At 45.1% G+C, this 24,784-nt stretch overlaps 1 protein-coding gene across 5 annotated transcripts in view; it reads left to right on the plus strand.

Annotated features, from left to right (window-relative positions):
• The window catches only part of LOC147017243 (uncharacterized), a 230,878-nt gene that overhangs the window by 53,676 nt on the left and 152,418 nt on the right, over positions 1-24,784 (plus strand). For 4 of the 5 annotated variants that reach the window (XM_085846694.1, XM_085846698.1, XM_085846696.1 and 1 more), the window contains exons 8-10: positions 10,136-10,225; positions 10,443-10,481; positions 10,576-10,636. In XM_085846694.1, coding sequence (XP_085702820.1) covers positions 10,136-10,225; positions 10,443-10,481; positions 10,576-10,636 — 190 coding nt within the window. The remainder of the gene's footprint in view (positions 1-10,135; positions 10,226-10,442; positions 10,482-10,575; positions 10,637-24,784) is intronic. The other variant, XM_085846695.1, reaches the window with a different exon arrangement.

Raw genomic sequence — 24,784 nt, forward strand, 5'->3', positions numbered from 1 at the left:
CACTAACTCAATCATCAATTCTAAACTTATCAGTACCACCAACCCAAGTCAGCGAGCTATCGCTGGCACATTTGCCAAATTCCATATTCTTGCTCTAACCCACAGGGGGCACTGCATCAGTGGCACAACATGCCCCCTCTGCCAATGATGCTACTTGCAGCTGCATGCTACATAAAAAATAAGAAGAGCAAGAAGAAAAAAATGCACTAACTTTCACAATGACCCAAACTTTATCACAAATACTTACTCTCTCATCAATACAAACCTTAAACTCACACAATCCATTGCACTAACCGAGACTTTGTCATGAACACTAATCCTTACATGAACCCAAGTATGATCATAAACACAAATCCTAATACTCATCCACATATTATCACCTTCATTAACCTCAGCACTCAATTGAACTTTATCACTTACAGCAGCCTGAACCCAACCCTTATCAGTAGCCCTAACTCTCTAATCAATTCAAACTTTATCACTAACACCAACCTTTACATGAAGCTAAACTTTTAAAACTAACTTGAACCCTCACATGAGCTCTTATGAACTTTATCACTCACATGAACGACACTAATATTTTCGCCACACATCCACTAACCCAAATGTTGTCATTAACACAAGCATACTGTATCTTAAGCATTGCACTAACCCCAAGCATAAACCTGAGCTTTAACCTTGGATTCACATTACCAAAAAAAACTAACACAATTAGTGAATACAAACACTATTAGTGAGTATGAATAATATTAGTGAGTATGAACACCATTAGTGAGTATGAACACTATTAGTGAGTATTAACATTATTAGTGAGTATGAAAACTATTAGTGAGTACGAACACTCTTAGTGAGTACGAACACTATTTGTGAGTATTAACACTGTTTATGAGTATGAACACTATCAGTGAGTATGAACACTATTGGTGAGTATTAACACTGTTTATGAGTATGAACACTATTCGTGAGTACGAACAATATTAGAGAGTATGAATAATATTAGTGATTATGAACACCATTTATGAGTATGAACACTATTTATGAGTATGAACACTATTTATGAGTATGAACACTATTAGTGAGTCTGAATACTATTAGTGAGTCTGAACATTATGAGTTAGTATGAACACTATTGATGAGTATGAACACTATTGATGAGTATGAACACTATTGATGAGTATGAACACTATTGATGAGTATGAACACTATTGATGAGTATGAACACTATTGATGAGTATGAACACTATTGATGAGTATGAACACTATTGATGAGTATGAACACTATTGATGAGTATGAACACTATTGATGAGTATGAACACTATTGATGAGTATGAACACTATTGATGAGTATGAACACTATTGATGAGTATGAACACTATTGATGAGTATGAACACTATTGATGAGTATGAACACTATTGATGAGTATGAACACTATTGATGAGTATGAACACTATTGATGAGTATGAACACTATTGATGAGTATGAACACTATTGATGAGTATGAACACTATTGATGAGTATGAACACTATTGATGAGTATGAACACTATTGATGAGTATGAACACTATTGATGAGTATGAACACTATTGATGAGTATGAACACTATTGATGAGTATGAACACTATTGATGAGTATGAACACTATTGATGAGTATGAACACTATTGATGAGTATGAACACTATTGATGAGTATGAACACTATTGATGAGTATGAACACTATTAGTGAGTCTGAACATTATGAGTTAGTATGAACACTATTGATGAATATGAACACTATTGATGAGTATGAACACTATTGATGAGTATGAACACTATTGATGAGTATGAACACTATTGATGAGTATGAACACTATTGATGAGTATGAACACTATTGATGAGTCTGAACATTATGGATGAGTATGAACACTATTTGAGAGTATAAATAATATTGGTGAGTATGAACACTATTCGTGAGTATTAATACTTAGTGAGTATGAACACTATTACTGAATACTTACACTATTCGTGAGTATTAACACTATTACTGAATACTTACACTATTCGTGAGTACAAAGACTATTAAGTGAGTATGAACATTATTAGTGAGTACAAAGACTCTTCGTGAGTATGAACATTATTAGTGAGTATGAACACTATTGGTGAGTAAAAACAATATTAGAGGGTATGAATAATATTCGTGAGTATGAACACTATTTGTGAGTATTGTTACGAATTTGGAATTCAATTGCACACAACATACAGGTTCCCTTCGTCAGCTATGTTGATAAGTGCATGTTCCATATATAGCTCACCTTCCATTGTTTAAATGTTCAGAAATCGATTAGATGCGCTGCGTATCAATTTAATAGTTTGGGAGCGAACAATGGAGACGTCCCTCCCCCTCTTCTGCGAAGAGGAAGAAGAACCCTGCGGTGACGTCAACAACTCCCTCCCAGCCGTGGTTGAGCGGGGGTGGATCACAAGGGCATGAGTCACGCCGGGTGCGGGGGAGGGGTGTAAAGGATAAAGAGGACATATTTTTTGTTCATGTGGGAGTCCCGTGGTAGGGCTGAGTTTGTGGGCGGAGTTCGTGAAGAGTCCCGTTCTGAGTCCGGTGTGCAGAGTTCGTGTGCTGAGTCCCGTGGGAGGAGTCAGCTTTTTTGCTTCGGAGAGAGCAGTCATTCAGCCATCGGGTCCTGCTTGGCTTGAGGCCTTCGGAAGCTTTTTGCTTCGGCTGGCTCAGTGAGCTTCGGCTGCTGATTTGTTTTGGAAGGAACTTGAGCCGGTTGTCTGGCTCGAGCTGCGAGTGGAGGCTTCTTCCTCTTCTTCCTCTTCCTCTTGGTTCGTGGAGCTTTTCATTCTCCATTTTGTTTCCCGGCTTAGTGCGACGCATCGGCCTCTTCTTGGAGTTGGATCATCGGGGAAGCGACGATCGACAGGAAGGATCGGCGCCTCGTCTCACCGGCACGTGTTAAGAAGCGCGGGAGGATTCGCGGGAGCTCGGGAAGGATCACGGCGATTGGATCCAGCTCGCTCTCGCTGGAGCCCAGGTCCGGACAGGTTGAAGACCACACGAGGTAGAAAGGTTTGAGTCAAGCTCTGAGTTTCAGCTCACCTGTCCTCCGAGCTGGAGCTCGTGATTAAAGGCCTCAGCCACTATTTCGTGTGTGTGTGTGTGTGTGTGTGTGTGTGTGTGTGTGTGTGTGTGTGTGTGTGTGTGTGTGTGTGTGTGTGTGTGTGTGTGTGTGTGTGTGTGTGTGTGTGTTTGTCCGTGGGCCTGTCGAATAAGTAGGAACTGCTGTGAAGTGTAAATGACTGTACATAATAAGTAGACGGTTGTAGTTCTTTTGTCGTGCTTTTGTTGCTTGTATAATTGCATTCGTGTTTTGCCTTATTTAATTGCATACGTGTTTCATTATAATAAATGTCCTTGTGTGAATGTAAAACTGCTCGTTGCGTCCATTCCCTCATTGAACTGAACATTTCGTGTGTTGGGAGTTAGAAAGCCGTTGGTTTTCCATAAAAGGGGGACATTTGGACCGACGGTTCTCGGCGATTATGCGCTCGGAATCGCGCACGGACAAGCTCGCCTCGGCGGTTTGTTCCGTACGAATTCCGTTGAGGGTGGAATACCCCGGTAGTTGGATCACATGGGTATTTAGGTACATTGAAGATTGGCAATCGACCCGACCCCACGTGATTTGCCGATTGGCATATTTCGGTTCTTGTACAAGGATCCGTCGCTCGGAGTTATCCGGGCGGCGATCTATATTCCGGGCGATCGGTCGGGCCGACTCGACTTGCGGCTCCGTTCAGAGCGGTCGGTTGGTGGCTGAGCCCCCGGTCTGTAACAACTGGTTGTCAGGCGTGCAATGCGGCCCCCTCCGCCTCCGTAGCAAAATCCACGGAGTCGGATCAGGGGTATACGGAGCAACCCCCCCCCCCACTCCCCGTGTCCCCAAATTACGAGCGTTATAAATTTTATTCCCAGCACGTAAAATGTTCAGCCAAGGCGAGCAGGGGCAGGAGGGATGAGGAATGGATGTAGAAATAGTAGAATCCATGGCCCAGGATGAGATCCCCGAGCAGGAAATGCTCATTGTGCAGGAGCAATTCCCCCCACAATGGAACTCAGAACCCGAAATGGGCGCAGCGGCGGAGGCCGCGGTGGATGACACCCCCCTCCCTTCCTCCGTCAAAATCCCCCCCCCAACCGATCCTTGGCGAATCGGCTCAGCCGAGTACATTTGACATGGCCCAGTTATTCGCAATGCTGGCGGAAATGAATAAAAAAATGGATAAGAATGCGCAACAAATGGATGAGAATGTGCAAACGCTGCGGGGTGAGATGCAGAGCGTGGGGCGATGCCTGCAGGCGGGCAGAATGGCAATTGAGAGGAGCGAAACGCGGGCAGTGGAGCTCAAAATGGCGGCGCCACGTGCTGGAGCGAACGAGCTGAGGGGGAGTGCAGCGGCTGTCCGGCCCGCGATGGAAGCGGGGGAGGACAAAGTAATTCGGGAGACGCGTTGGGCGAGACTCGAGCAGGTGACAAAGTGACGGTGACAGAGGGAAAAATTAAAAGGGGTGACGGAGACGTGTACGGCAAGACACGTGGAGACGAGGGAAATAATAAACGAGGTGACAGAAACAACAGAGAGCGGGAGATACAAAAAGTAGAGGAGAGACCACGATAAAGACTGGGTGAAAGACGAGCACACACACACAGAGTTCGTGGAGGGCGATGAGGGGGAGCTCGGGGAATTTGTCGTGACCCGGTGCAAGCAGCCGGATAGCCTCCTTATGGAACGAGGGGAGGGAATATTCCCCCTTGGAGCTGATCTCGACCAGGTGGGTCCGGTCGTGCCGAGCGAGTTAGGAGGGGCGAGTGCTGTGAATGGGTGCACGCGAGGCTTGGGGGGTGTGAAGGCCCCGGGAACCCTTGTGGTGGAGCGAATCCCCAGTGTGGTTGTTCCGGTGTGTGTGGTTCCAGTATGTGTGTTCACGAGTGTGGTGGAATGTGTGCTGAGAAGCGCGCATGGCGTGGAAGGAACGGCGTGTGCGAGGGAGACCGCGTGTGCGAGGGAGACCGCGTGTGCGAGGGAGACCGCGTGTGCGAGGGAGACCGCGTGTGCGAGGGAGATGGCGTGTGCGAGGGAGACCGCGTGTGTGAGGGAGATGGCGGTTAGCATGTGGGAGACCACAACCGCATGTCTGAGTGAGAGTGTCATGTCGAGGTGTGTGAGCGTCGTGGCACGCAGGAGTGTGCGCGTTGAATGGCGACGACGACTGCGACAGATGAGGGACAAAAGCCGGGTCGCGGCCGTAGCTGTTTTGAGCACCGTGCCGGGTTTGCACAGCAGCAAGCGCGGGGTCCGTGCTGTGCTACGCACAAGGCCGCCACGTGCGCGGATGCGCAGGTGAAACCCGGTCCGGAAACGCCAGCGGTGGATGTTAGCCGATCCCACGGACGGACAGAAGCTTGGCTGGATTCGGAATTTGGACCGGATGGGTTCTCCACGCGAGCGTGTTTGTAAAGCTCCGACGAGCAGAGCACATGTGTTCACGTGGGGAACCCCTCGAAACGCGGGGCTTGCTTTGAGATGCGCAGAGTGACGTCATGGCTGCACGTGTGTTTGGAATCCGGCAGAAGGGAATTCCTGCCGGATGGTACCGTCCAAGAGGGACGAGGTGCGCGGGGCGCAAGCAGCTGCCATGACGTCACGGAAAAAGAGTGTGGCTGTGAACTGCCGCGCTGGTGGTGCGCATTATGAAAAAAAAAGAGTTGAGAAAAGCAAGCCTCGCTTCGGGTGAACAGGATTCCCAGGCAAGGGGTGGAAGACCCCCTTGTTTGGGGGCACAGGAAGTACTAGTTGGGAGGATGAGTTCGAGTTAGTTCGACCGGCTTCATGGGGACATGGGTTGTACCTCATGGAACCCGTGGAATGGATTAGTTAGAGGGATTTTAGTTCAGATTTAAGAAATGGGAATTTTTAAGGATTTATGGAGACATGGACAGACTGGAAATGTGTAGTGGAGACGTAGCTTAGCTTCGTAGAGTAAATGGAACGTGCATGAGTTTTAAGGGATGACGAGGGAGCACGAGTTAGTCAGGGGATTTAGTTGGAAGGATGGCAGTGTGGAGTGTTGGTGTGAGTTGCGAAATGGTGAGGAATGAGTGTTGGACAGTGGGCCCAAGTGTGTGAGTGGAGCGAATGTGGTATGCATGGTGCGAATGACTGGTTGGCGGGAGGAGTGATTCCCACCCAAGAGACCCCAGGGTCAGTTTAATGTTTCGTTATTGGATAGTTAAATTTACTAAAAGGAGGTCGTTTTGTTGTTGGTGTCGAGAGAAGGCACGGAACCCGTTTGGAGGGGTGCAAGAGTTCATGGACCGGCTGGGAGCGTGGCTGTGGAAAGGTGAGTTTTGTTTAGTGGGCACCCCGGGCACGGGACGAGTAGGCCAAGGGCCCAAGAGGGGCCGGGATGGTGTAGTGGGCACCGGCGACCCGTCAGAAATGGGACCCGTAGCGCCAGAATGCCACGGGGGCAGTATAGTGGGCATGGGCGACCCTCGGAAAGGGACCCGGGGCATCAACACGCCACATGGGCATCGGACGGGGGCAATGCCAGAGAGGGCAAACCCCGCGTTGTAGGGAGCAGCGAGGCTCGGAGGCAGCCTGCGGTCCTGGGGGTGCCATGGTTAGAGTTCGGCAGAGGGGGAATTCCTGCCAATTGAGCCACGCTGCCCAGCCAGGAAATTGTGCAAGGGTGCGTATGAAAATTTGAGGGCAAGGCCCAAACTTATAATGGACACCAACACAGGCGACGGGAATCATGCTTTTTAGAACCGATAGTTTTAAAGTGTGAGGCGTTTTTGGAAAACCCTGGGGTAGTTTCAGGTTAATGAATGTTAGGGTCGATAGGAGATGTACCCCTTCGCACCATCCATCCCTTCGCTCATTGTAGGCCGCTGGACTCACCTTGGTAGATCGCTGAACTCTGAGGAGGCCATTCTGAGGCTTTGTTGGGCCTCGAGACAGGACGCTAGTCTCTCCCTATTCCCCTCCAGAGAGAGAACGTAGGGGTTGGGAGTAGGCTTGGTTGACAGGATACGTGAGCCCGACAATGAGATAAAGGGGGTTCGGGAGACAATTGTAAAAGGGAAATAAAAATAATAAAAATAAAGAGGGGCTAAATATTGTTGTGTTGTGTGGCAAATTAAGGGAGTGGTTATGGACAGACAGGCAAAGGCGATAGAGTGGGGGAGACAGTAGGCTAGGTCCGAGCCCACCTTCAGAGCGGCCGGCACCACCGCACTCCCTCCAGACCTGATGGAACCACACCAGAGGCCGGCCAGCTTCACCTGCCGGCCTGTTGTGCTGCAGCTGCCTGTTCTGCATGGGCTTACCTTGCCATGCCTAGTTGCCTGCCTTTGCCATGACCCCATGCCTGCTAGCCCTTGTTTGCATTTGCCCCTGTGTCCATCCATCACCATGTGTGCCAGGACCATCTAGTTTTGTGAGGACTGCCCTGCAGGCAGCCTGTGCATCCAGTCCATTTTTTTGTGTTTTGCGATCACCTCCATCCATTCCCCTGCACCAAAGACTTTTGCCTTTCCCCTTTCACAGATCACAAGTCCTGGGCCATGGTTAGTGTAATGTAATAGATAACTTAAGATTGTAAATACGTGGAACCTCACCTGCATGTTTGTTTTAGCACCGGCAATTTTAATTAAGTTGTCCGAATGAGTCTGTGAGAGTTTGTTTCGTTCGTTACGCAGCGCATTCGGTTATTTATTTTTGGGACACGTACAAATAAATGTCGCACTCAGGGATCCAAAGGTAGAATGTACAAGGGGAAAAGTTACACATGCTGGTCACATGAAAATTTGACGACTCGGGACGAGTCTGTAAAAAGGGGAGGGGGTCGTGTTACGAATTTGGAATTCAATTGCACACAACATACAGGTTCCCTTAGTCAGCTATGTCGATAAGTGCATGTTCCCTAGATAGCTCACCTTCCATTGTTTAAATGTTCAGAAATCGATTAGATGCGCTGCGGATCGATTTAATAGTTGGGGAGCGAACAATGGAGACGTCCCTCCCCCTCTTCTGCGAAGAGGAAGAAGAACCCTGCGGTGACGTCAACAACTCCCTCCCACCCGTGGTTGAGCGGGGGGTGGATCATGAGGGCATGAGTCACGCCGGGTGTGGGGGAGGGGCTGGCAAAGGATAAAGAGGACATCTTTTTTGTTCGTGTGGGAGTCCCGTGGTAGGGCTGAGTTCGTGGGAGTCCCGTGGTAGAGCTGAGTTCGTGGGAGTCCCGTGGCAGAGTTCGTGAAGAGTCCCGTGGGAGGAGTAAGCTTTTTTGCTTCGGAGAGAGCAGTCATTCAGCAGGCCATCGGGTCCTGCTTGGCTTGCTTGGCTTGAGGCCTTCGGAAGCTTTTTGCTTCGGCTGGCTCAGTGAGCTTCGGCTGCTGCTTTGTTTTGGAAGGAACTTGAGCCAGTTGTTCGGCTCGAGCTGCGAGTGGAGGCTTCTTCCTCTTCTTCCTCTTCTTCCTCTTCTTCCTCTTCTTCCTCTTCTTCCTCTTCTTCCTCTTACTCTTGGTTCGTTGGGCTTTTCATTCTCCATTTTGTTTCCCGGCTTGGTGCAATGCATCGGCTTCTTGAAGTTGGATCCTCGGGAAGCGACGATCGACAGGAAGGATCGGCACCTCATCTCACCGGCACGTGTTGAGAAGCGCGGGAGGATTCGCGGGAGCTCGGGAAGGATCGCGGCGATTGGATCCAGCTCGCTCTCGCTGGAGCCCGGGTCCGGACAAGTTGAAGACTACACGAGGTGGAAAGGTTCGAGTCAAGGTCTGAGTTTCAGCTCACCTGTCCTCAGAGCTGGAGCTTGTGATTAAAGGCTTCAGCCACCGTTTGTGTGTCCGTGGGCCCATCTAATAAGTAGGAACTGCTGTGAAGTGTAAATGACTATACATAATAAGTAGACGGTTATAGTTCTTTTGTCGTGCTTTTGTCGCTTGTATAATTGCATACGTGTTTTGCCTTATTTAATTGCATACGTGTTTCATGATAATAAATGTCCTTGTGTGAATGTAAATCTGCTCGTTGCGTCCATTCCCTCATTGACTGAACATTTAGTGTGTTGGGAGTTAGCCGTTGGTTTGCCATAATATGGGGACATTTGGATCGACGGTTCTCGGTGATGACGCTGCTTGGAATCGCGCACGGACAGGCTCGCCTCGGCGGTTTGTTCCGTACGAGTTCCGTCGAGGGTGGAATACCCCGGTAGTTGGATCACGTGGTTATTTAGGTACATTGAAGATTGGCAATCGACCCGACCCCACGTGATCTGCCGATTGGCGTATTTCGGTTCTTGTACAAGGGCCCGTCGCTCGGAGTTATCCGGGCGGCGATCTATATTCCGGACGATCGGTTGGGCCGACTCGACTTGCGGCTCCGTTCAGAGCAGTCGGTTGGTGGCTGACTCCCCGGCCAGTATCAGTATGAACACTATTCGTGAGTATTAACACTTAGTGAGTACGAACACTATTACTGAATACTTACACTATTCGTGAGTATGAACACTATTCGTGAGTATGAATACTATTAGTGAGTACAAAGACTATCAGTGAGTATGAACATTATTAGTGAGTATGAACACTATTCATGAGTATGAACACTATTCGTGATAGTTACACTATTCGTGAGTACTTACACTATTAGTGAATATGAACACTATTTATGAGTATGAACATTATTAGTGAGTATGAACATTATTAGTGAGTATGAACACTATTCGTAAGTACAAAGACTATTCGTGAGTATGAAAACATTTAGTGAGTTCTACCACTATTCGTGAGTACTAACACTATTAGTGAGTAGTGACACTATTAGTGAGTTTGTGAGTCTGAACTTTCCACTGCCTCTACCGTCCTATTTAATCATTGGTTTCTTCATCGTCTCATTCTGCTCCTTTCCCATGCCGATGATTCCGTTCTTGAAAGGATGTTTTGATGGAATTGAAATGCTGGGTATTACAAGATGAAATGAAACTTCACACCCTTTGTATTCCACAAATGCACCGATCCAAAAACCATGGAATTGACAGCATTCAATCTGCTCTAAGCAAGTTATCATGTGATTGCAGTGTAATGACGCACTTCGTGACATGGCGATACCGCTGGCACGGGCGGCCAATCTCGAAACCAGGCGGCTCACTACGACGATGCAGACGCAGGTTCGACCAACCCCCACAAACAGAGTGTGACTGACATACATCACGTCAAGACCTTCACAACTGAAATCGAAATTCTTGTTCAACTTACACACAATGTGCTGCAGCTGAACTATGACATCATCGCCGTGTAAAACTTGTAAATGAAATACACACTGCTATACTTGTGTATCGACCCACTGATACGGTCAGTAACCCGCACTTTGTCGCACCCTCGCAGGCCTTGGCTGTGGAACACGGAGGTGAAAGGTTCGATGGGGTACGTAAACCTTGCTTGGGTTCGAATTTCCAAGGGAAAGCCATTGCTCTCGGTTTAAGTGCCTCAATGTGGCTTCACTGGTGCTGTTTGGCAGAGGGATATCCCACATGGACTGGACTTGCATGAAGAACATGGGGTAAAGGTAAGCCGATCAGGTCGGTAACCTGTGTGGTAAGAACAATGGCCAAGGCTTTCGAGATTTTATAACCGTACATAATCATCTGAATTTGTGATGTCAGGTTCATCATGAGAACTCGTGACAGTTTATTATTGGTTTTAAAGGTTCTTATCCCATTGCAATATTCACTGTTTACTGATTTGATAAATGTATAAGGAAACTTGTAGTTGTACACAGATATGAGGACGTTTGTGGTGTCGTGCCAGATATGCCATATTCTCTTTGCTTGACTTGATCTATCTTAAATTAGCTTAAACAGTTAACCTCATGTTTAAATCCCCTTTACGTCCGTTCATATATTTTGACATCTAACTTTACATTATCTTCACCATCCATATCACGTGTTTAATTGGCCAGCAAGGTAGCATATTTGCTTCTCAGTTATCTAGGCCGCGTTCCAATTGCTATATAGGTGAGTATCCCGTGACAATATGCGGTCCTGGTGCTCCACAGGCACATCATGGATGTTACACCACGGAGTAAGCCAACCCTCGAAGATGGCATTAAGTGGAATGTCGAGTCTGTTCATAACGGTGTGATCGTTAAATTGACCATAAATCTTTTTCCGGAGATGAGACGTTTGGGCACGAGTACTACCCTTATAAACAACTCCATATTTTGTTTGTGCCATTGGAGTATGGCAGGTAAAACAAAAGGCAATGGGTCTTTGACTCATCATTTCTGGACCCTCATTTAGGGCAAGTGTTTCCTAATTTATCATTTACGTTGGAGATTCAAAATTGGGAGTGTGTCGGTGACTACTGTGCCTGCCCAAAGGCCGACTCTTGCAAAAGATGTCACGGGATGTCTTTACCATGACATGATTGAAGGACATGGCGGGCGGCTTCATAATGCAACACCCCCCCTGCTGGCACCGCACGAGACAATACTTTTGCATCGGATTTCACTTAACCGGGGATCAAAGCCAGACTGAGACAGCTCAAAGGTTAGCACTTTAACAACTGGGCTATCATGTTACTCAAATGTTTTCAAATGTTGATTCCATCAATGAAATGAAAGCGGTTTGGAGTCACGAAAGGACACCATGGGGTCGCTGCCTCCATTACCCCCACCAGTTTAATGCTTTTATTTTAATGGCATGTTTTGCTCATCTTGGGATCAATAAATGTCGCGTGCGGTAACGTACGACTCTCAAACTACACCTGGTTCTGTTATAGGAAAATAATGTAAATCAAACGATTTTGTCTTTGTGCCAATGGAAGCCATTTCTTTTGAAACTAAAGCCTTTTCCTTGTATTTTAATTTTTTTTCTCAAAATTGTTTTAATTATAATGCTGTTAATGTATAGGTACCATCTATATATAGATATTTGCAGGGTATGCTTACACATCGTAAGCAATAAAGAACCGTGCGTCAGCATTGTCTTGGGTTGCTCACCTGCATTTCTTTTTTTTTTTCATTTATTTATATTTTCATTTACGGATGCTTTCTGACGGTTCTGTGATTTCTCCTTGTGTAGTGGCTTCGATGTCCATCGGCACACAAAATTACCGTGCTTCCCCATCGTCTCGGGTCACTCACCTTCATTTTTTTTTTCATATATTTTTTTTTCATTTATATTTACATTTATGGATATTGTTCGACTCTGTGAATTTTTTTCCAGTGTATCGGCTTTGATGTCCATCAGTACGCAAAATTTCAGCCTTCTACGTCCCCCGGGAGGTACCGATCTGTAATATCAGTCAGTGAATCAGTGGTTCGAATGAGCTTTATACATGTATATAAAGCTCATTTGAACCACTGATTCACTGATATATATATATATATATATATATATATATATATATATATATATATAGATATATATATATATATATATATATATATATATATATATATATATATATATATATATATATATATATACACACACATATGTAAACGTATGATGTTTACGTATTTGGCTGAATTTAAGACCCCACTCCTCCCACACCCCAATACCCTCAAATTCCCTCCATCTGCTCTGCATGCTAACTCGTATATTTTACCATCTCCCTATCTATTTTATTTGTTATTCTCCTCCGACGTATTTCAAATCAATTTTTCTTTTTTTGCTTTGATCGGATAGACTCTCCCAGTAACATTATACAATATGAGTTTCCTTACAAGGAACTTCAACACAGGAGTTGGCCATTAGGTCCATCAAAGCCTGTGCAACGGTTGCCAACATGGTTGTTTGGATTGTTTGTTTTTGGTTTGGTTGCTCTGTCCTTTTTAAATGCTGAGCAACAAGCAACGAAGCAGCACATACCATTTTAAAAGTCTTATGGTATGACTCGGACAGGGTTTGAACTACCAACCTCCCCAACTCAGAGGGGATGCTCTAACCATTACAGCCTGGTGATCCATTGTGGATTAGAAAGCAGGAAGAGATTGTTTGGATAACAGGAAGGGATTGTTTGGATAACAGGAAGAGATTGTTTGGATAGCAGGAAGAGGCTGAAAGCCCATTTATCACATCTTAATCATACTTACTGTCCTGGTTACCTCCACCACCAAAGGTGAAGGAGGTTATGTTTTCACCCCTTTCTGTTTGTCTGTTTGCCTATGTACAGGAGGATATCTGAAAAAGTTATGCACGGATTCAGATGAAACTTGGTGGACAGGTTGGGTGTGTGTCAAGGGAGAACTGATTAGATTTTGTTGAAGATCCGGATCCGGATCCGGATCCAACTACTAGAATTTTTTTTAGTGATTCTTCACCATTGAGAGATAGGGCTAAAATGATATATATAGTAAAATATCTCAAAAAATTGTTGATGGATTCAGACGAAACTCGGTGGAAAGGGTGGGTGTGTTGCAAGGACAAATTGATTCGATTTTGGTGAAGGTTCGAATCCGACTACTAGAATGTTAAAGTGATTCTTCACCATTGAGAGATCAGGCTAAAATGATATATAGCACGTTATCTCAAAAAGTTGTTGACTGCTTTGGACAAAACGTGGTGGACGGGTTGGGTGTGTCAGACGGACAAATTGATTCGATTTTGGTGAAGATCCGAATCCGGATCTGGATACCAGAATTATTTAATTGTTTTAAGTGATTCTTCACCATTGAGAGATGGGGGCAAAAACGATATCGTACTGTGTAGCATGATATTTCAAAAATTTATTGGACCCGATATGTTCTCGTGGATCAGGTATTGCGTGGCGGAGTTATGCGCTCCACCGAGTGCCCTTCTAGTATGTTATATGCAACATTGTGAGTGTATAGCAGTTTTACAGTCGGGCTTTGATCATGTAAAGTTTCGAAAGTTTGAAGATGTTTCGCATTTCAGAGAATGGCATTGAGTGTTTGATCGTGTAAGTGTTAGTAGTGTTTGTAACTGTGAGGGGAGGAAAGTTTGACAGTGCAAGTAGAGGAATATATGGGTAGTTCAGGAGTTAAGGATGGAAGCGTTTGATCGTATAAGTGTAAGAAATTTGAGAATGTACATGGTAGGAGGGTTCTTCAGTGTACGGATAAGGGAGTTTGAGGGTGAGGGTCGGAATGCTTTTGAGTGTGTGTGGGTTAAAAGTGTGACAGTTTGAGAGTGTGCAAATAGAGTTTGAGAGTATGGGTTTGATAATAAGAGAGGAATTGTACAGTGAAGTTGTAACAAATGACAGTACTACATAGCTGGTGAAACCATGGCAGAGAGTGAGAGAAATATCTGAAATGAACTGTTTATGCTTATTGCTTGCATAATCTGTTGGGCATTTCTGCCAACATTGTCTTATGTTTTATCAAAACTTATTTAACTGAAGCACCGTGAAAACACGAGTTCCTTCTGGGATTTCAGATGAGAGACTCGAAGGCAATCCCGACTGGCAGGTCGGCAGCTGGCTTCGCACTTTAGTAATGCCACAAGAACGGAGCAGCGGTCACTTGGGGCCAAATCAAAGTTCTCTGGCACTTTAATGGGCACAGAGCGGCAGTGCTGTTCTGCTTGTGAACGCATGTTGGCCCTGTTGGAACCTTTGTTGGTCCCACAGGAGCTGCAAGAAGCATTGATGTCGACTTGGGTTTGGAGAACAGGTGGTCCGGCTTCCATCCGGGAGATTGAGTTTGCTCATGTTGACACACCGGCTGCCCATGAAGTGTCACCAAGTGCAGCTTTTCAGGCCAGTTTTGAAATGCATGCAAATATAAGCATAGGTGTATGTGGGGACACAAAAAACACAGACACACACACTCACACACACACACACACACACACACACACACACACACACACACACACACACACACACACACACACACACACACACACACAGACACACACACTCACATGGTAAAATGTGCAAACCTATTTTTACACTATGAGAACATCTGGGCCTCTTGGACTGAGATTGTGTCGAAGACTGAGATCGAGGCCAAAATTTAAACTTGTGTTAGACCACATGATTATTGTTTTGGGTCGTGTTCTTTGGTGCTGCCTTTGAGAGTCCACAACTGTGATGAATACTTACTTGATCATCCCACTTAATCCCACATTTTCAGTGGAACCTGCAAGCCTGGTGTTGGCTTAGTGGTTTGGGTGGTGGCTTGGGATCCTAGGGTCCTGAGTTCAAGCCCCGTTGGCCGCTGAATTAACATACACCAGGAGATTGACTCGGCCTGTCATCCTTCCGAGGTCGGCAAAATGAGTACCAGTGTACTGGCAAGGGAGACACTGCATCAGCAGCATAGCCGCGTCCCAAGCAATGACGCAACCAGCAGCCACAGGCTGCACTCGATAGAGAGAGTGGAACCTGCGGAAGGGGAGGGTGCGGAGGAGGGGTTTGGCTCAAGTCTTTCATGAACTGGCTAGTCAGACCTGACGTCAGACTAAATGTAATTTGGGAAGAGATTTGTAATTTGTCCCAGGTGCCGGTGATAGCACACCTACACTTACCGAAAGAGCGGGGTTTCAAACATCCAGCAGCTGATGTTCACAAACGGGACACTCAACTTGACATGTAATGATCAGATACCTGCAATTTTATTATTTGCATTGTTATCCCCTCTATTTGTTTATACCTTTATTCCATCCCATATTCATTTCTTTCTTTGCCAGTGATTGTTTTTGCATTTAGTTACCCTTGCCATCGTGCACTTCATCGAGATTTAAAGAACGGGCGTGAGATTTATTTCACTCATTTTGCCTTAACGGTGAAGAGTTGTGTTGAGAATTGGTGTGGATAATGATTTGTCGTTCTTTCATTCCATTGTACCGGAAAGTTTGTTTGACTGCCATCCGGATCTTGTTGTCCTCGTTGCTGAGCAGTACATGCGGAGCAGCTTGGATAATTTTCATCTTCATTTTAACCTTCATTTGTCTTGCCGTTGAAGCTATAAGGCAGAAATGTGCCAAAGACTGATGCTCAACTCCCACAATCATCTTCGGGGTTGTTGGTCTTGATGGCAAACCAAGGTAGATCGCACTTTTTATCTCCGCCACCAAAGGTGGAAGGAGGTTATGTTTTCACATCTGTCGATCGGGCCAAAAACGATATATAGCAAGATATCTCAAAAAAGTTGTGCATGGATTCGGATAAAACTTGGTGGACACGTTGGGTACGTGATGAGGAAGAGTTTATTCAATTTTGGTGAAGGTCGAATCCACATCCGTATGTGATAATTTTTTAATTTCTAAAGTCATTCTTCACCATTGAGAGTTTGGGCCAAAAACGATATACAGCACGGTATTTCAAAAAAAATTATTGACCTCGATGTGTTCTCCTGGATCAGGCATTGCGTGGCCGAGGTGTGTGCTCTACCGAGTGCCCTTCTAGTTTATTTATATATTTTTTTGACCTTTCACAAATTGCTGATTCTCAAAGTATCTTTATCATGGTGCAGATGCCTGGAAGAATCAATGTTCTATCCACAATTTTGTTGGGAAATCGTTGATACCGACAGAGGCTTTGAATACACCGTTACTAATCGAATGTCACGTGGACAGCAACCAACCGATAACCGCAACTGCAATTGAAGCAGTTTCCAACCACACTGGCGGCTAGCGAGCTCCAGGGATAGAAAGAACCAAGCAGACACTTTTACTCCCAGACCAACGTCAGCGAGTGCTGAATGTCAGTCCATACTCCAGTGCATTAAGGCACCATGTCGATTATAAATCAGGATTGCTGTAACTTGAGTCCTCCAGGTACATCAAACAAACCTCCAGACGTCTGTGAAGCAAAATAGTGGGGGCGTTGGGGGGGGGGGGGAACACAAGATGCACACGGCTTACTTAAGTAAATAATTTATTAATACACACAAGGACACGGAACAGGATTTCTGGTGATGGAAAGAGACAATTATTACACAGTAAAATAAGTTATCAGTAAAAAGTAACTCTATATGGGTCTACACACACACATCAATCGCGCACAGCGAATCAGGTGAAAGGAGAGCCATGCATCCAGGGGGTACGACTCCCTGGAAGTGGCAGCGCCTGATCATGCAGTGCCAGACCAGAGTCCTGACAGGATGCAAGCAGAAGAGCACATGAAGCCATCTCAAGCATTCCAGGGTAGAGCATGGAGTAGAGTGCTGGTGAATGGAAAAATTCAGGATATGTATCCTGAATGTATCCTATGTAATATGTATGTACCCAGGATATGTATGTACCCAGAATGTACCCAGGATATGTATCCTATGTAAAAATTCAGAAAGCAGGAGAGCCAGTGATTGAGCAGGTGTGCGAGACAGTGAGAACATTCCCAGCGATAAGAGCTTTATCAACGGCACCCTTGGACTAGACGCCCTCCCTGCCACCTTAGGTAGCGGAGGTAATTTAAATGTATAGATTGCACAATATTACATACAGATGCACACTGTATCACTGTTTTTGTACAAGCACCTGTCTGGAATGTGTCCAAGTAGGGTGTAGAACGAATTATTTATGTGCCGGAGTAAATCCTGAAAGTCCTGCATAAGGTTTGCTCGAACTCGAAAATGGATAAAGCTGAATATGATGAGGTAACAACCATACATACAAGCGTGAACATTGCTCCGCGAGAGACCTTCCTCCTGCTGGAAGGTTATGTTAGATTTATTCCATGAAATGGTCAATTTTATTTCCTATCAACACATCTCCAAAGCCATATGTGACCATTTCCAATTACGTTGAGATAAGTGACTCATTCATTGATGCTGTGCCTTTTTTTCACCCAAAGCCTGGCAGGTAGAAATGGCAGGTACGATGAGTGGATTTTGTTTTTCAGCTTTTATTAGATCACCTGGAACATTGTTCAGGGGGGACTTATGGGATGGTGCGTCGTCCGTTCGTCTGTCTTAAAATACTTTAAACAACCTCCATTACCTGGTATGTACCAAAGTTTGTTCACGGAATTTGAAAAATGGGGTCCTAAGGGGGTCTATGCGGGCTTGCCCCCCAAAATAAGTATTTGCTTTCTTTTCTGAAACTACACACACAATTCCAATGAAACTTGACCACAACCTTCATCACCTGTGATGTACCAAAGTGTGTTCACGCTATTTAATAAATTGAAGTCTGATGGGATGTACGGGGGGGGGGCTGCCCCCCAACATAGGTATTTGCTATAACATTGATTCATTGGTACATTTTGCTGATTCCGTCACACGTTGACTTCCTCCTCAGTATCATTATTCCATCAGGTGAATGCGCAAGGGGTATTGCCCCTATTGGTTCATGAGTCAGTAAGTGACCACTATATTCGTTATGGGTGTGTGTCTGTCTGTCTGTCTGTCCCGAGCATAGCTCCGTGGGTTTTGATCCGATCCTGATAAAATTTGGGTGGGAGGTTTATATCATGATCTAGTTGTTTTCCTGAGAATGGGCATGCTGCGCCCATTATGAGCGGAGCCACGCCCAAAATAAAATGTGTTTTTCGGGGGTAGCCGACTTCAAGTGACATCTTCTCCGAGGGGGGTTGTCGAATCCGGCAGGGGTTTCGGTATTTGGTTAACCCAATGGCACCTGCATAGCCCCACCGAGCTCGATTTTTCATTTTCGTCCCAAGGTCAAGGTCACAATGTCATGAACTTAGAAAATGTCAAAAAAAATCAATAAACTGGGCATCGAGCTCCTAGGGTTTTCAACTGTTTCGAATGAAAGTTGGTACGCAAGTAGTGCTCTTCGAGTACTACAACTTTCATCATTTACCTTTTTCCCGATTCCCTCCAGTTTGCCCGTGGCGTCCCTTCGGAGGTCAAAAAATAAAAAAGGCGAACCGTGTACATTGCTCGTGAACCATCGCAGTCTCCAGACTTGTTTTTATTCATAATCCCATGCAGTTATTGTTTCCAAATTCAGATTTGCATTGCATTCCCAAGTGGATACGTTGAGTATTGAATGTAACTTGATTGCATGACGTACGCAAAATGTCAAAATGCTAAAGTTTCATGGATATTCCACCAAAGCAACCAGTTATGCAGCCATATACCTGATTATTTATGCAAATATTCAATAATTCTTCTCCACCACCACTTATTCACCCCCCGCCCCCAATACTCTACCCAAAATCCACACTTCCGCTCATATTCATTACGGAAGCACGAGCCTTCAGAATGTACATAGTAAGTAGTCAGCCCCTAACCTTAATCCTAACCCTAACCCTAACTCGTTATATCAACTTATGAGCACATTTGTAATGATTTGAAACCCTTCTTTGACCTGGACCATCACTAACAACTTGTTCCTTTTCACAATTTCATGCACGGGAGCCTTTGAAAGGCCAATTGAATTGTGTATTTCAAGGCTTCCATTACCATGAATGCAATGCCCAAAAACAATTGACGGATCATAGACATTGTGATGAAATTTAACGAAGAATCATTCCTGTGTGTTTTGCATCCAAATCAACCATGCTGTTCATCCTGTGACTGCAGGGTATGCTGGGTAGATGACCCTCTTTGCATCGGATGTTCAGATAGGTATGTCTGGCAGGGCAGTCGTGTAATTCCGTGTGAAATTGCAACTCGAATTCAGTTTGCCCAAGTCATTGTGATCACATGTTTGAACATTTTTAGTTGTCTATGTTATGGAGCGAACCGTTCAAGGTAGTGTGTGTCAAACGGTATGTATCATTGATTTGTTGAGGCAGCTGAGATCCTCGCCATTTATTTTTGAGGCCATGTGAAGGAAGGGGTGGAGCGTGAGGGATTCATTGACTGGTGTGGCAAAGGTTTTGTTATTTTACTTTACAGCTAACTGTGATACCTACCCGACCTTCCCAAAAATACTGGCACACACAACTGTATTGACATTATTAACATCCTTTGATGCGCCGTCATGTAATATCTTGTGTTGTCCCTGTCTGTGCCCTAATTGCAAACTCGATCCACACTTTAGCATCGATTATACTGGAGTTTGATCTGCTCAAAGTGAGATTCTCTGCCATTCCTCATATTTACCACGTGTCCCCTAGTTCTTTCGGATTGTTCAAGTCATGATCATAAAATACTAAATGATGTCCAACTCACCCCAAAGACCCTGTCATCAAACTTTCAAAATGGCTGTCCGGACTGGTCATTTTACCGAACCTATTTCCGAATTTCCAAGACCGCAAGTTACTTGTTTGCTACCTCTGCCACCAAAGGTGGATGGAGGTTATGTTTTCACCCCTGATTGCGTTTGTCTGTCTGCCTGTTTGTGAGCAAGGTATCTCAAAAAGTTATAGACTGATTCAGATGAAACTTGGTGGACATGTTGGGTGTGTGACGAGCACAAATTGGCTTAGATTTTGGTGAAGATCCGAATCCGGATATAATTTTTTAAGTGATTCCTCACCATTGAGAGATGGGGGCTAAAAATGATATGTAGCGCAATATCTCAAAAATCTGTGGATGGGTTCTGCCAAAACTTGGGGGATGAGTTGGGTAAGTGACAAGAACAGGCTTTTGGTTCAGGATTATATTTTGGTTCAGGTTCGGTTGCAGAACCGGCCTATCGGTGGAATACAAATCGTAACCTGCTCAGCCTGGCAGAGGTACGCACCCGACCGAGTGTTGTTCTAGTTGGTACTACGCTGTGCATTGACCACATACGTGAAAGGCTTGTGTGAACCTGGTCTTCATTGCTATTCTATTGAACGCAAGGCTCTATGAAGTGCTCATGGTGCTTGCTTGACTTCCCATTGTGACTCTGAATGTTTTAATTACATCGTGGAATGGTGATTCAATGCAGGTATGCCTGAAAATGCCTCTACTCTCTCAAATCGATTGTCATAGAGTTCTCTTTCGTGTTAAGGTGATTTTCTCTTGTCTGCCAGATTGGTTGTCATGGTTCGTGTTTCCTGTAATCCGACTATCATGAGGCCGTTCCTCATTGTTGATTTGGATTGAAACCATCCTGATAGAGGTTTCCCCTTCTCTGACGGACAGTTATCATTCCTTCTTGGAATTTGGCAATTTTCACAACTGGAAATGGGTGTCCCATGACTTTTGGTCGCATGTCGTTTAACTTGATACCTATGGATCAATTTTGTTTGTGTAATCCATTAGTTGTTCACTGGATTGCTCAGTTATCGTCATAAACTTTTTAAAGTTAATAATTCCATACATTTTGATTGCTTCCCAGATTTTATTCAAGTTTCAAGCAATTTTATTTTAAACTTCAATTACTATACATGTCAGCATATTGGGGGCTCTCTGAAGACTACCATGGAGACAAACTTTTTTTTTTTTACAAAGGATGGAATCGTCAACCAGATTTGGAGGCCAACTTAAATATGTGGTTTGCTCAGGAACGATCATGACTGATGGTAAGGCCCAAAAGTTTGAGAAACTGAACTTCTCTAAGAGGATTCTTGAAGAAGTGGAGGAGAGGGTTTGCCAGATGGTCTTTTCAGAGTGAGAGTGTGAGATTTGTCACGGTTGAAGGACATATTCCAAGTGTTTGATCATCTTGTGATTCTATCAAGGTGTGCAGAGATAGAAGAGGCTGCTCCCTGCCTATCGGCAGCATGAGGGATGTTATGGCAGAGGGTTGAGTCAACCGCAAAGATATGTGGAGGATTTTTCAGAGAGCGGCAGTTTCAAGGTCTGGTTGATTCATCAATGTGCCTGCCATCCCTTGGATGAATGTGAAACTGGGTGTCCCACCTGCTGGCATTATTTGGTGGACATTAAAGATCCCCCAGTGTCCTTTGTGAAAAATAGGTACCATGGTCAAATTCCAAATTCCTGCCCTGACTTCCCAAGTCTGAGTGGTGACCCAGCCATGAGTGTAAGATAGTAAATGCTTCAGCAGCACCAACACCCTGCATCGGGTAAGGTACATGATGATGTTGATGATGATGATTATAATGATCTTAACTTTTAACTACCAAGAACACCTTCATCTGCAGCTTGATGTAGTACTGTTATTGTCGCCCTACATCACACATTGCTCAGCTTGATGCTGTAGAAACCAAGGCCTTCAAAAACTGAGTGAGGCTGAGTGTCTGGGTCTATCACTTTTACATCGCAGACAGGTTGGTGGTCTGTCTGTCTTCTCCCAACTCCTTTCTGGTCTTGCACCTTATCCCATTTCGATGCTCTGCCCCTTAACCCACAATGTTTCTGCAATGTTTCTGCCCCTTAACCCACAATGTCTGCCAGAAACCATCTTCTGGTGAAACTGCCCAAATCCAGACTAACTGCTCACCTCCACTCATTCATTGCTCTTTTTCCCCACCTGTGGAACCAACTTTCTCAGTACCTTCAATCTCATCATTCCCTCTGGGATTTCACGATTGCTGTTCACCACCTTCGGAGGTCATCCTCTATCCACAACTATAATCTTTTCTACCCCCATGATCCAACCCCAAGCCCACCTCTTTCCGGGTTTCCAATTTGTCCTTCCACTTCTGTTATTGAGGGTTTGCAGCTGTGTATCCATCTTGTTCAACCTCGTTTGCCTTCCCCTTTCCCTCATTCTTCCCCACAACCCTGATTTCTCCAAGTCTCCCCCTATTTTGTCCCTCAACACTGTTGTTTGTGTGTCCCCCCCTCTCTTTCTGCTAGTCTCTTTGTTCTGTTCGATGCTGATTCATTCTTTTTTCCAACTTCTCCATGCGTCTCGACACTGAGTCTCTGGGTCTATCGCTTGGTGGACGTTGAAGATCCCACAGCATCCTTCATGAAGAGTAGGCAAGCTATCAGTGGCACCATAGTCAAACTCCAAATTCTTGCCCTGACTTCCCAAGTCTGAGTGGTGACCCAACCAGGATTGGAGGATAGTACCAGTTTCGGCGGCACCAATGCCCTGCATTGGGAATGGGAACTGTTTTGGATTCATTTACAAATGTCTGTTGGTTGCATCATTCCTGAGGTCACAAATTAGGTTTGTAATACAGTCAGGATACCGGCACAATGGCCTAAAATTTCAGTTCTTTAATTCCATGAGCCTCAATCTCTGTAAACAAAAGAATATTTAAAAAGCCATTGGGAGATCTTTGTCGTCCACCACCAAGTTCTTAGAAATGGGACATCCAGATTAACTTGGAGAAGTACATTTGTTTGGGTCAACCACAGGTGGATATTTTTTTTTTCTATGGTGCTACCTTGTGTCTCACCTGTTTGATCCCTGGGGTCTTTGGATGTATGAACCAACCACAGTCGACTTTCATCTGAAATCAATGAATTAATATTTATTATCAAACGAGCTTTTGCCAAAAATGCATTTTGAAATACTTTACTCAGGTCTTGCATTCCAAATCCTATAGCTTGTGGACGCAACTTTTTCGATTATTGGACTCTGGCTTGAATGTGTTTCCACCGCTCTGATTGGTGGTGCCACTCAAGGCCTTAACCACTCGGCGTCAAACTGCTCCGAAATGAAAACTTCAGATGATGACCTCATGCATTCTGTAGGGCATACTGCAATCAACACATCTGTACAAACCATGTAGTTCATTTGAAGATCTCCCCGGCATGGGCTCCAGTGCGGAATTTGCATGCTGTAAGAATGCCTGAACGAATTTGAGCTTTCGTTAGTGCGGCACCCTGTGGATGGACATGCACAGGACTTAATTTCCTCCATGTTGAGCCGCAATTACAATTGCATTTAACATTTTTGAATAAAAACATTGTGCTGCGGTGGGGTGCAGTGTGTTTAATGAGAAAGGCTTGAAGGAACGACATTGAGAAAGGGATTAGAAAGTCTTTCCCTGCTGGAAATGGAAACATTAAGAATCTGCTTCTATTTGCTAATCCATGAACAAATATATGACTTTCCATGGGAGGCGAAAGGACACTACTTCATCTCCATCACTTTATGACTGATGCACATATGCCTTGAAATTGGAAAGGTTTCCTTTGGAAACCAATTTCCAATTCAGTTCCTGATCGATGTCCTGAATGCAGGTGATTTTTGCACGTGAAACTGCGCTTTTTGGATTTGATAAAATAAAATGGCTCAAAAGTTGGGGCCCCAACTCATATGTTTCAGCATTTTGCTGTGCACTACAGTGTTGCAGTAGCGCAGGAATGTGTTCGCAAAACTGGTATTTACTTTTAGCAGTACATCGACTGTCCACGAGACCAATGTAATCTCAGCTTATCCATCCTCTGACACCAATAACCCTGCAGATGAACCCGATGTGTTGCTGGCTTGCCCTGCCTGCCTCGCTCCCTGGCTGTTCATAGCTGCAGCCTGGCATCCAAACTATTTGTACCAAGACGACAGGTGGAAGAAAAATTACGAGGGTGGATGGCGCTGCAGAGTGAGGCTGTGACTGTTGGCGCCTTGGGCTAACTATACACCAAGAGGCAGCCTGAACAGCACCGTAAGAAATGCAGACGAGCTGGGACTTTCGGCGGAGACACGCCAGTCAAGTGGACCACCTGGTGTCGACTGATACGCTAGCTTAGGCCGCACGCTTCGGTGCATCTAAGCTGTTTTCAGGGCTTTGCTTTTTCCCTCTGCTAGTCTGTAGCAATCTGCTTGTCAAATGGATCTCTTCACCTTGTACCTCAGGGATGACATGCTGCAGTCGATTGCCACAACACGATGAACCATCCACAGTAGAGCGACAGCCTCATTGCTGGGAATGCAAATGCTATATATGCAAATTAATGATTTGGTTCCACCTCAGATGTGCCAGGATTCAGAATTAATGAACAAGTTTTGTGCAGGGCATGCAATACTTTCTTAAGCAAAACCAGCAGGTGT

This window comes from Eptatretus burgeri, chromosome 11 (genome assembly GCF_056783735.1).
Source record: "Eptatretus burgeri isolate ZD-2024b chromosome 11, Ebu_testis_v1, whole genome shotgun sequence".
NCBI classification, from domain to species: domain Eukaryota; kingdom Metazoa; phylum Chordata; class Myxini; order Myxiniformes; family Myxinidae; genus Eptatretus; species Eptatretus burgeri.